The 12368-nt window shown below is 61.2% G+C and overlaps 1 protein-coding gene across 20 annotated transcripts in view; it reads left to right on the top strand.

Moving 5' to 3' along the window:
• Window positions 1–12368, top strand: part of LOC129514487 (low-density lipoprotein receptor class A domain-containing protein 4-like) — a 387588-nt gene that overhangs the window by 364722 nt on the left and 10498 nt on the right. For all 20 annotated transcript variants that reach the window (XM_055333088.1, XM_055333089.1, XM_055333084.1 and 17 more), the window contains one exon: window positions 5421–5572. In XM_055333088.1, the coding sequence (XP_055189063.1) occupies window positions 5421–5572 (152 nt within the window). The remainder of the gene's footprint in view (window positions 1–5420; window positions 5573–12368) is intronic.

Below are 12368 nucleotides of genomic sequence, written 5' to 3'. Positions count from 1 at the left end.
ACGAGCGCCCTGACAGCAATACAGGGAACTGTGGGCCCCGAAGCCCAGAAAGGTCGAGATCAGGGGTTCGGCACTCTGGACACCGGGCACCTGAAGAACAGTGTGCTGAGTCTCCCTGACACTCGCACGGCAAGTGAGAAAGCGGGGCTTGCTCCCGCTCACAGCGTCCCTGCCCTGTCCTGGCAGCACCTCCTCGAGGAGGGCGCGGAATCAGGCCCGGGCCGCGAAGCCACGTCCGGGGACAGCGAGACACCTGGGGGTGCAGCCGCCTCTGAGCACCTGCCTGCGGGAGCAAGCTGGCGGGTGGGAAGGAGGGACACGTCACTGTCACTGTCCTCGTGCGTCCCACCTGCCTTGGGCCCACCATGCACTTCGCCTTTCGGGAGGGTGTCGCCGTGGAGGTCCCCGTGGGGGTGCACGTGGCTATGGGAGAGCAGCTGTGAGGGGAGGCGCCCCTGCAGCCCCAGTCTGGAGGGCGAGCTGCCCTGCAGCCTGGGTGCCCCCTGCTTGTCCCCAAGAGCGCTCCCTGTTGACCCCCAGCTCGCGCGGGACCCCTCGGGGGGAAGTGGGCTGTGCTTACCCTCCGTGGCCGCCTGTTTGCACCGATGGCCTTCGCCCAGAGGCCACGTGCAGTGGGGCTCGGCCTGAGCCCACGGTGTCCCTCCACCCGGGGCTTCACAGGGGGCAGCACAGGTGCCCCGAGACTGCAGCCAGGCCCAGCGGCTCCTGGCTGGGAGCAGGCCACGTGTGTGAGGACGGCGGCCTCCAGGCCAGGCCAGCCCGCACAGGAACAGCTGCAGCCACGGAGCCCCGACGGGCCCCTGTCGCCCGGACTGGCCAGCTGCACTGCAGGCCGGCTGGTTGCCTCGGTGGGGGACACGGGAGCCCAGGCCCTGCCCGCCGGTGCCCTTGCGCCCCCCCCCCCCCGACGACCTGACATCACTTGGGAGCCCAGGATCCCTGGGCTCTTTGAGTCCCGTGTTGCATCGGTGCACCTGCTGCAGCTACACCTGTGCTGGAAAACTCAGGACGGCGGCCCAGGAGCTGTTCCGTCCACGTCTCAAATCCTGGCTCCGGGCTCTCTGGGGGTCTCCACGACCCCAGTCCCCGGTGGCCAATAAAGCCAGATCGCCGTCGCGTGCCCCAACCTAACCAACGTGTCACAACAGACGTAGGTGAAGCAGAGGGGAGACTCCAGCTGTCTTTTACTAAGGCTTACGTGTAAGAGATGTGCAGAGGTGTAGAGCAACGCTGCTCTCGTCGCTGAATTTTTGTTTTTAAAAAATAGCATGTATGATTCTTACATATGTTAACGTAGGAGTTTACTTTTTCATGAATAAATTTAAGAGTTTTTCAGTATTAAGTGTAAATATGGCAAATATCCATAGATGTCATCCATACAAATAAAGCTCTTTTGGGGGTAACCAGTAGCTTTTAAGAGTATTGAGGGGTCTGGAGACCAAAACCCTGGAGAATTGCGTATAAGCAAAGCAGGAGTGTGGGGCCAAGGGGGGGGGTGTGGACGTGCAGCACGGTGGGGTGGGCTTTTCCAGGCATCGGCGCCCGAGTGGGCCTGCACCTGCCACGGTGACAAAGCTGAGGATGTGCAACCTTGGAGCAGGGAGTCCCCTTGAAAAGAAAGATTCCGTACACTTTCTCACAACTGAGATCTTTCTTATTCTTTTTTTAAAAAATTTATTTATTTATTCATGAGACACAGAGAGAGGCACAGAAACAGGCAGAGGGAGAAGCAGGCTCCAAGCAGGGAGCCCGACGTGGGACTCGATCCCGGGACCCTGAGGTCACACCCTGGGCTGAAGGCGGCGCTAAACCACTGAGCCACCCAGGGATCCCGAGATCTTTCTTATCTTTGCTTGTGATCAACTTTTTTAATTTTTTTTTATTGGAGTTCAATTTGCCAACATATAGCGTAACAGTCAGTGGTGATCAACTTTTTAATGTAATGTTAGATCAGAAGATTCATGCCGACCAAAAAAAAAACAAAACAAATCCAGAGTGAATAAAGATCTAAATATAAAAATGCAATGTATAGAAATCCTAGAGAAAACATTTTTAGAATATTAGAGAAGACCTTCCTAATCAAACAGGAAGCTTAGGAGCCATAAAAGAAAAAAAATGGTAATTTTCATGACATAAAGGTTTATATCTTTTTTTTAAGATTTATATCTTTTATAGAGAAACAGCAAACTTAGTGACAGACGAGAAGAAAATACTTGCGACACATGTAACAGGCAGAGCTTTGTGGTCATAATACATAAAGGCTGCTGGCTGCTTACCAATAAGTGAGAAAATAACAAATAAGCTAATATGAACTAATTGAATTATGAAAAAGAAGAACATAAATTGCCAATAACCATAAGGAAGGATCTAAAATTATTAGTAATTGGGGAAATACAAATTAAATCAAGGTACATACTCTTGCCCGTCAGATTAGTGCAAATGGAAAGGGTGAGTATTCAGTGTTGATGAGCCGGGGGGGGGGGGGTGGGCAAGATGCTTTTCACAAGGCGGAGTGTCAGGAGCCATCAGCATTTAACAGGAAATATCCTCGACCCATTAATTCCAATTTTAGGAATCTTTCCTGTAGGGATACTTAAAATGTAGGTCAACACTCATTTTCACACACAAACATACACATGGACACGCAATCTTTGGTCATACTAGGAAAGAAAAAGGAACAAATACCCAAATGTCTATCACTTGGAGAATATTAAATTCCAGTACATCGGTATTTTGGAATAGATAGACACCATAAAAAGAATGACTGGTTTTTAATGTATTCTTGTTTTAAAAATGTCTGGGATATAGTAAGTGGGGAAAAAAAACCAGAACAATGTATTTGTACGATGATTCTGTTCATTAAAAGAAGAAAGCCAAAATAAATAAATAAAGAAAGAAATATAAATGAATAAAAATAAATAAATAAATAAATAAATAAATAAATAAATAAAGCCCTTATTCAACAGGCAAATGCACAGATACAGCGGGCAGACTGCACTATTTCCTTGTGTATCGTTCACATTTTAAGGGAGTCTTCATTATTTTTATAGTAAAAATCCTTTTCAGATGAAACACAGATATAACCCAAGTGCTCACAGGATTATGGGAAATATCATTTGACTGTGTTGCTGCCAATAGATACCTGCATGGCTTCTATTGCAGGAAAAGATGAACTTAGGAAGACGTCCTCTGGCAGCCCCGATGGCCCAGTGGTTTGGCACCACCTCCAGCCTGGGGTGTGACCCCGGGGTCCCGGGATCGAGTCCTGCGTCGGGCTCCCTGCATGGAGCCTGCTTCTCCCTCTGCCTGGGTCTCTGCCTCTCTCTGTGTGTCTGTCATGAATAAATAAATAAAACCTTTAAAAAAAAAAAAGAAAGAAAGATATCCTCCAAGTGAAGAACTGACTCGCGGAGCCTGTGCGGGGCCCTCGCTATACCCATCACTCTCCTCTCTTCCCGTGTCCATAGAGCAGTGAAGCTTTCTTGAGAAAAGCCTCTAGGACTGACGTTGGTCAGTCCTAGGGCATGATGTGACCTGATGTCCGGCCACAGGCCTTGGGGTTGCCCAGACGGTGGCAGCCGGGCCGGTGGGGGTGAACGGGGCGCAGACCCTGGGCCTTGCTGACGGCCAGCCTCTGGAGCTGCCCGGGCCAGGGCCGCCGAGCCTCCTCACCCGGATGTGCCCACGGAGAGGGCTGTGCCCGGCAAAGCCCCAGCCTCCACTGCTGCTCACGCGGGCTCAGCAGCTCCCTGCTCCAGGCTGGGCTCCCCGTTCTGCAGGGCGCACATCTGGGCTGGTCACACTCGTAGGCCCCGTGGCAGGTGTGGTCTGGCCAGGCCTGCAAGCCTGTCTGTCCGCCTTTGTGCCCTGGGTAGGTGTGGGCCGAAGGCGAGGGCGGAGGGCGGTGCCAGCTGTAGCCACTGCGTTTCCGGGGTATGGGTGGCGGGTGCTCGCAGGACAGGCCCTGGGGAGACGTGCCACCCAGTCCCCTCCTGTGCTGCGCTGCACGTGAGCGCGCACAGAGAGAACCCGCGTGCTGGCCATCAGCTGGGCCCGCAGCAGGAGTGTCTGCATGTGCGCTGTGCCCATGTGTGCATACCCACATGCACGTCTTGTCTGCATGAGCACACGTGTGCCCGCGCATGTGCAGGTGGGTACACGTGGGTCTGTGCGTGTGTGTGCCGCAGGTTCCGGGCAGGGACCCGCCGACAGCGCACCCATTGGCAGCCTTGTCATGAGCCCGAGTATCCCTGCGCCCGCCCAGGTGGTGCTGCCGTCGTCACCATCCCCCGGGGCCCCGCTGTCCCTCCACCGTCTCATGTGGGGGCCCCCGCACAAGGGTGGGCAGTGCCCAGCAGAGCCCTGAGTGGCAGCTCGGGAGCGGGAGGCGCAGGCCCTGGGGCTGGCCTCGCCACCGAGCCTCACCATCCCCGCGGGGCCCACGGGCCGGGAGCAGGTGCAGGGCCATCCCCGGGGGGCTCAGGGACCAGGAGCAGGTGCAGGGCCATCCCCGTGGGGCTCAGGGGCCGGGAGCAGGTACAGGGCCATCCCCGGGGGGCCCAGGGGCCAGGAGCAGGTGCAGGACCGTCCCCGCGGGCCCAGGGGCCGGTAGAGGTGCAGGGCCGTCCCCGCGGGGCCCACGGGCTGGGAGCAGGTGTAGGGCGCCGGCCTGGGAGCGGGGCACGTGAGGGCTTGTGCACCGCGCAGCGCGCCTCCAAGATTCCCTCCAAAGGCTTGGCCTCGAGGTCAGGGGGCGGAGCTCATGGTCAGCGCCCTTCTCGTCGCAGCGTCTGTGTGGCCCCTGGATGTGGTTTGCAAAGTGTGTCTCACCATAGAGGGTTCGGGTCCCGGAGTCCTCACCCGGGAGAGCAGGCTCGCTTTGGCACAGCCGCCCCCCAGCCTCCCCATCACCCCAGGCACCTGAGCGCCCCGGGCCCCCCCGCAGGATCACAGCTTGCACGCGGCCCCTCCCCACCCGCCAGGCACCCAAGCACCCCAGGCGCCTCCTCCCCCCCGTGCCCGGCAGGTGCAGAGCTCGCAAGTGGCTCTCCTCCAGCCGCCCCCCTTCAGGCAGCCCGGGCTGCAACCAGCTGGTGCGGGGCACACCTGCAGGCCACGTGGGTCCCTGTGCAGGTGCGCCCCGTGCACCCCTCAGCGCCAGGGTTCGGGCGTCAGCACCCCTGCCTCAGGCCTCACTGGGCGTGGGGTGCACCGAGCAGGTGGGTCGGACCACGCGTGTCCCCTGCCCCCCTAGGTCCCGGCCGGGGTGGCCCTGTGCAGGCCCGGGGATAAGGGCAGCCCCGTGGGGCAGAGAGGATGGGGCCCTGCAGGCCCGGCGGCCTATTCGCAGAGCCCGGGTGCCCGGGGCACGCGGTAACCGCTCTCCCTTTCCACCACAGCGGAGCTGGAGTTTGCGCAGATCATCGTCGTCGTCGTGGTGGTCACGGTGATGGTCGTGGTCATCGTCTGCCTGCTGAACCACTACAAGGGCTCCACACGGTCCTTCATCAACCGCCCGGGGAGCCGGAGGCAGGAGGACGGGCTGCAGCCGGTGAGTGGACGGCCCTCGAGTCAGGCCCCTGGCTCCGTGGGTCCTGGAAACCCCACGGAAGGTCCCCAGGCTTCAGGGAAAGCCCGAGTGTCCCCAGCATCCCGAGCGTCCAGCTCAGGGAACCCCCAGAACTGAGCACACCCGTGTAACCCATACCCAGGGAGCAGGAGACGACCCGCACCCAGACCCACTGGGGCCCCGAGGCCTGCGCCCACGAGGCGGCCACACAGATGGCCCGTGCCTGCTCGTGAACCAGAGCCCCGCAGCAGGTGCCCGTCTCGGTCTGGCTTCTCCCGCCGCGTCCCCCACGCTGTCACGCGGACACTGTGCTGTGAGCAGCCCGGGTGTCCCAACGCTGCGGAGACTGGGTGGGGGCGCCGGGCTGGAGCAGGCCGCCTGGGGGCTCTGCAGCTGCCCTGGCCCCACGTGAGCTGCTCTGGAAGCTCAAGCACGCACCGGGTCATGCGGCGCTGGGGTGTGTGCCCCGGAGACCAGAGGCCCCGGCGCCTTCTGTCCCAGCCGCTCTGACAGTCTGGGTCCTGGTGGCGGCGGGCCAGGCTTGGGAAGGAGACCACGGGTTCTCTGTTCCGGTGGCAGGCAAGAGGGGGGCAAGAGAGGCACGGTGGCCTCGAAATCCCTGGGTGTCCGACCCCGGGCTCCCGGAGGCCCTGGTGGGGGTGCAGGTGCCACTGTGGCAGCTGCTGGGCCCCGGACCCCAGGCCCTCGAGAGGCCAGGGCCGCCCTAGACTAGGGCTGCACGGTGGCTCCGTGACCCCTTCAGTGGCTCTGCTGTCGCCCGGGAGCTGCTGTGCTGGGTGCTCCGCGGCCGCTGGCACGGGTGGGGCAGGGCCGGGGCCGCTCAGCACCCCTGTTGGGCCCACGGAGGGGAGGCTGGGTGCCGTGGGCCTGTGGGAGCAGCGCTGGGGAAGAAGTCCTTTGTCCCTCTGCTTCCCCTGGTCCCCGCTGCCCCTGCCTGCCGCTCCCTGGATCCCCAGGTGGCCCAGGAGCCCCTTCCGCCCGACTTCTGTCTCACAGGGCAGTGCCCCGGGGGCCCAGGCCGCTGTCGTCCCCGCGGTTTGGCACCGGCCCGGTGGATTCTGCGCTGTCGGGCAAGGCGGCTTCTGCTGCCGCGAGGGGGCCCCGAGTCCCCGGCCTCTGCCGCAAGGAGAGGACACAGGATCACGGTCGCGGCAAGACTCGCAGCCGTGCAGGAAGCGCCGGGCCACCGCTCGCTGGGCCGTGGGCACACGCTGGACGCCGACGGCCAGCCTGCGGGAAGCAGGGGACAGCAGCCCTGGTGCCCCCCCATCCCCCCAGCTCTCGGGCTGCCGACAGACACCTGCCTCCGGCTGTCTGCCTCCATCCCGAGGACCTGGCTGCCCACGGAGAACCCGGTGGCCGCTCCTGCGTCTGCCCCACCACACACCTGTCCCCCCGACGGCACTACCTGGGACTCCCTGCACTGCTGGGGCCCTCCACCCGCGCCCCGTGCAGACCTGGCCGCGCCCGTGGTGACCTTGGCGCCGGGAGCTCCCGGTCGGGGTGGGCTGGGCTCGCTCACGCGGCTCCCGGGGGCAGGTGGCAGGGCCCAGAGGCGCCCACGCAGGTGCGGCCATGGGGGGAGGCCGGCTGCGTGCAGTCTGCTGTGGGGCCTGCTGGCGGCGCGGCCTCAGCCCTGGGCCAGGAGGCAGCTGCAGGTCTGTGGGCGCCTCCCCAGGCCGCCCTGCAGCGGGGCCCTCGCTGTCCACGCGTGGCCGCAGGCCGCCTTCCCAGCCCTGCGCCTGGTTTCGTCAATGAGCGCCTGGAAGCTCTGCCCACGGTTCCCAGGCACGGGCTGCGGCGCCCTGGGGTCTCGTGCCTGTGCTGCCCGGGCCCGGCGCCTCTGCCTCCCGGGGCCTCCGTCCTCCCCCGATGGCGGGCGAGTGGGGATGCGCGTCCCTGGAATGCGGTCGCCAGCTGAGATGCACCTTTGCTCAGCGGCCCTGAGCCCCTGAGGCCCAGCCTGTGGCCACAACGCAGATGGTGGCCTTACCTGTCTTCTGGGCACGTGTGCTCACACGCCCCCAGCCCGGCTTTGGCTGCCTCCCCACCCACCTCTGCTCCCTGCCGGGGTGCTTCGCCCTTAGGAAGGGTCCTGGGCACAGCGGCGGTCCCTTCACGCCCCCGGCCCCACTGGCACGATGTTGCCCCCCTGTCTGACAGCGCTGGGAGGCGTCTGGGTCCATCCTGCGACGCACAGGGCCGCCCCTACACGGAGGATCCCTGTGACCCCAAATGTCAGCCAAGCCGAGTGGGGGCCCCTGAGGGCAGCAGGTGTCACCCACCAGCCCCTCCAGGGCTCTTGGCCCGTCGAGGAGGGGTCTGTGCAGGAGCAGATCACATGCCCAGGCTCTGAGAGCGGAGAGCGCCCCAGCAAGCCTCCGGGAGGCCTTGGGGTCCCGCGCTCCGAGAGCCCCTGTGGGGGCCCCTGCCTCGGCCACGTTGCACCATGCATCTCCGCCTTCCGTCGTTCCTTCCATCCCTGCCCGCCCCCAGCAGCATGGCCAGCGGCTGTTCCTCCCGGCCTTCCATCAGCCTTCCTGGGAGAGGCCCGGGCCTCCAGGGGCCGTCGTGCATATGGACGAGCTGTAAATTGCGGGGGACCCAGGGTGAGGCCCCCGCACGCCCCCCCAGGTGGCCGCCCCCAGCCTCCGAGGCACCGCCTGTGCTAACCAGGCTCCCCCAGGGCTCAGGATGGCCGCCAGGCCAGAGCTATGGCCGCAGCCGTGGGGCGCATCGGGCCCTGGGGGACGTGGCCCGCCAACCCCATGCCCTGCGGCTGCTGTGCTCGAGGCCACCCGAGGGCGACTGCAGGCCCGCGAGGCCAGTGCCCAGTCCTGCCCCGGAGCCCAGCGGTGGGCCTGGGAGCCAGTGGCTGCAGCTGGCGGGGGGGGGGCACATTCCGGGGCGGCCCCTGGGGCCCCCGCGGCCTTTCGCCCCTGGGCCTGTAGCCCATTCATTCTGGAAGGTGCAAGGCCTGCGGGGGGCAGGTCAGGAAAGGGTATTCAGCTGTGTGAGAGGGCGGCACGCCAGGGCGGTCCCTGCAACCCTGGGGGTGACGTGACCCGAAGCCCGGGGGACCCCGACCTCAGCCGTGAGACCGTTGGGTTTCGTTTCCAAGGACGAGGCTGACCGTGTAGATGCTCTGCTCCGGCCGAGGGGCGCTCGCAGCCCACCCGGGCCACCGGCCTCTCCCCGACCGGCTCTCCGCCTGCAGCGAAGGGCACAGCCGAGCCGGGCTGAAGGAGACACTCGACTCTGTGCGTCTCCCTGGTTCTCAGGGCTCTTCTGGAAGCGGGTCTCAGACCTGCTGTCCCTTGGGGCCAAGTGCCAGGCTCACCTGCCAGGCTCACCTGACTCCGGGAGGTCTGCTTAGAAAGTCAGGGGTACCCCCCTCCTTGACTGCTCACAGGCCTCCTCCCTTACATGCCCCCCGGGGCTCCCTCCCCGGGGCTCCCCGCAACAGCTCCTCCCCCAGGGCTCCCCCCAGGGCCTCCCCCCAAGACTCCCTCCCAGGGCGCCTCCCCTGGGGCTCTGCCCCCTGACTCCCCCACAAGGCTCCCCCAGGGATCCTCCCAGGGGTCCTCCCCCAGGGCTCCCCCCCAGCTCCAGCAGTGTGTTCTGGGAGCACCCACATTGTGTGCCAGCGCCCTGTGGCCGAGGCAGGCATGGGTGGGGGTCTGTGGGCTGGGCCCAGCCTTCACTGCCACCGTGTCCCTGACACCCCGTGGCCCGGAGCGGACAGCGGGGCCGGGGCGAAGGTGCAGAGCCGGGCAGGCTGCGCCGACAGCAGCCCAGGACAGTGGCCCGGGCCCCGACGGCCTCACCAGGCAGCGGCCGGGAGCAGCTCAGGGGGCTCCAGCTGCACGCACTCATGGGGACGCAGCCGGCCGACCTACGGAAGTGGCAATTTCGATTAAAAAATCAAGAAGTCACGTCAAGCATCTCCTCATTACTAAGTGCTGCCGGGATGATACCAGTTGTGAAACGAGGGCACCTGGGCCCCCGGAGGCGAGCGGCGCAGCTGCCCCCTGGGAGAAGCGGGCGGGCAGCTGGGAAGGGGCCAGGCCGGCCGGGCCGGGGCACACAGCTTGCGCGCTCGCACCCAGAGGTGTTACGCCTTCTGCAGGTGTTGCAGGTCTGCCGAAGGGTGCCGCTTGCCCCACCGGGTGTCTTGACAAAACTGGATTGAACTGTAAAAACTGGGAGATTCCGCATGAAAACTGGAATTCACAGTTTCTCTTGAAAAGTCCACGTATCGGGCCACGCTGGCCTTTGTTCCCGCCCCGCACACCAAGCCGGGGCGTGAAGCAGCAACCACTCTGCGTGGACGCACTCACCTTTTTGACTGCGGTCTTCTCTCTCTCTGGGGAGCCTAGCTCATGGGTAGGGTGCCATGGCCATCTCTTGCTTTGCACAGTGATGGTGGGTTTTATTTTTTACTTTTTAAAAGGATTTTATTTATTTGACAGAGAGAGAGAGAGAGAGAGAGAGAGAGAACCAAGCAGGGCGAGCTACAGAGGGAGAGGTAGAAGCCGACTCCCACTGAGCAGGGAGCCCGATGTGGGACTCGATCTCAAGACCCTGGGATCATGACCTGAGCTGAAGGAAGGTGCTTAGTCAGCTGAGCCACCCAGGTGTCCCACGGCGGTGCTTTTTAGGAAAAAAAAATCTATTCTGCACTCATGTCTCTATCTCCTCAAGAGTGAAAACGAAGATGGACCGAGAAGCCCCTGTTTCCTGAGAAGTGGGAGAGAAGCTCCCGTAGACGTCAAGGTCGTGCCTGCGGACCAGGACTCCTTCCTAGGATGTGTGGGCCAGCAGAGTCCAGCGACGCGCTCGTGGCCTCTCCCCGGTGGGGCTGCCTCCCTGCCCCTGGTGTCTGGGGCCGAGGGAGCAGAGATGGCCCCGGGCCTGGGGGTGGGGGGCCTGAGGATGGGCAGTTCTGGGCTCCTGGAAGCAGCTCAAACCCACCACACTGGGCCCGGAGCTCACCGTGCTCCAGAAGCCCAGAGGCCGTGTCAGGGGCCCGGTGAAGGGTGCGGGGAGTGGCGGGGGGTGCCCTTCCCTCTGTGCCCGAAGAGCTGGACTACTGTGTAGCCAGCTCAGGGGCTCGAGCATCTGCCTTCGGCCCAGGGCATGACCCTGGGGTCCCGGGATCGAGTCTGCATCGGGCTCCCTGCATGGAGCCTGCTTCTCCCTCTGCCTGTGTCTCTGCCTCTCTGTGAGTGTCTCAGGAATAAATAAATAAAATCTTTTTTAAAAAAATATTTCTAAAATGATAGAAAGGAACTATTTTCAGTAAGGTGCACCAAAAAAAAAAAAGCACCAAAGGGCTTGATGACGGAGTTATAATCGGCCTGTCTCCGACCCCCCAGACTAAAGAGCAGAGAGCCACTGGCTTTATGTAGCATAGGGCTGAGAGGACAGAGGGCAGGGCCGTTTCTCTGGGGGCAAGGCAGATGCCTGCTGTGCTGCAGACCAGGGGGTCCTTGCTGTCAACCGTGCCCCTAACGATGCTCCGTTATTTCATGAGCCGTTGAAACTACATTTCCTAATGTCACAGGGACTGCAGGGGACAGGTCAGCAGGTGGGCGCCTACTATAAACTCCAGGCGCAGGTTTCCTCTCGTCATTCAAGTTATTCCCGAATGAGTGAAGATGTGGCCAAGCTGCCAGACTAGTTCTTGTACTTGGCTCAGTTAGGAAGCCTGATAACCGCCGGGGTTACATACCGATGCTGGAGGAAGATCAGGAAAGCACCCCCAGCACACCAGCGGCTTCCTCTGTGGACGAGTCAGGAGGACAAGACAGTCCGGTTTGTGTGTTCCAACTTTTTTGATGAGAATGTATGCATATGTCACTTTTGCAATTAAAAAACATCTTCCAAAAAAAAAAAAAAACATCTTCCGCTCACATAAACCGATGATGACAATTCCAATAATGCTCTGGAGGCTCCAGAGACCCAAGCTAACTCACTTGAGCATGGTTAGTATTATGACAAGAGCGTGCAAAAACCAGATTTTTAAGTAAAATTGATGAAAATTTTAACTTGCTTAAGTTTTAGTGAGTTTTAGGTGGACCCTTACAGCATGAAGGCAAGCTCAGAGGTGCACAGCCGTGAGCATGAAAACTCTACGGGGTGGAGAGATCCTGGCTACTGTGTGGGAGCAGCTGGGCTGCCTTTTGTTGAATACAGTTTGCCAGAAATCAATCAGCTGCAGGTGGGAACAATGGTCTGTCTCCCTTTCTTCAAGGAAGTTCGTTCAAAGTTTTTACTTCATTGTGTTCCTTTGCACGATTTGTAATAGAATTGTAAATCCTCGGGGCCTCTGCACTAGCATTTTCTCTAGAACTCATCATCGAGGTCCCAGTTCAGACGTCATCTCCTTGGAGAGGACTTTCCTGATGACCCGCCTTAAAGGAGCCAGATGAATTCCTGCTTTATGTTTACTTAGTCTTTAGAAATTGGTGTAAGTTGAGGAGGCTCCGGGGCTATCAGGAGATGCCGAGGGAGGTAGCTGGGCTCTGGCTCTGTGTTAATCCCCTACCAGGCCTGTGACCTTGGGAAAGCCCTGGGCCCCGTCCCTAAGCTTGATCTTACAAAAGAGGAGGTGACTGTGCCCACCTGGGCTGACAGCACATAGCTGCACATTTCTCTGTTGCCCTGAGCTTTCTAATTCCCAGGCTGGTTTCTCTCCAGGTCTAATTGCTCACTTTCCCCCAGCACCAAGCCCAGGAGAGGCACCTGCGTGGCT

Source organism: Nyctereutes procyonoides, unplaced genomic scaffold (genome assembly GCF_905146905.1).
Source record: "Nyctereutes procyonoides isolate TBG_1078 unplaced genomic scaffold, NYPRO_anot_genome, whole genome shotgun sequence".
NCBI classification, from domain to species: domain Eukaryota; kingdom Metazoa; phylum Chordata; class Mammalia; order Carnivora; family Canidae; genus Nyctereutes; species Nyctereutes procyonoides.
The sequence above is the reverse complement of the archived record's forward strand: the minus strand, read 5'-3'. Positions and strand labels throughout refer to the sequence as shown.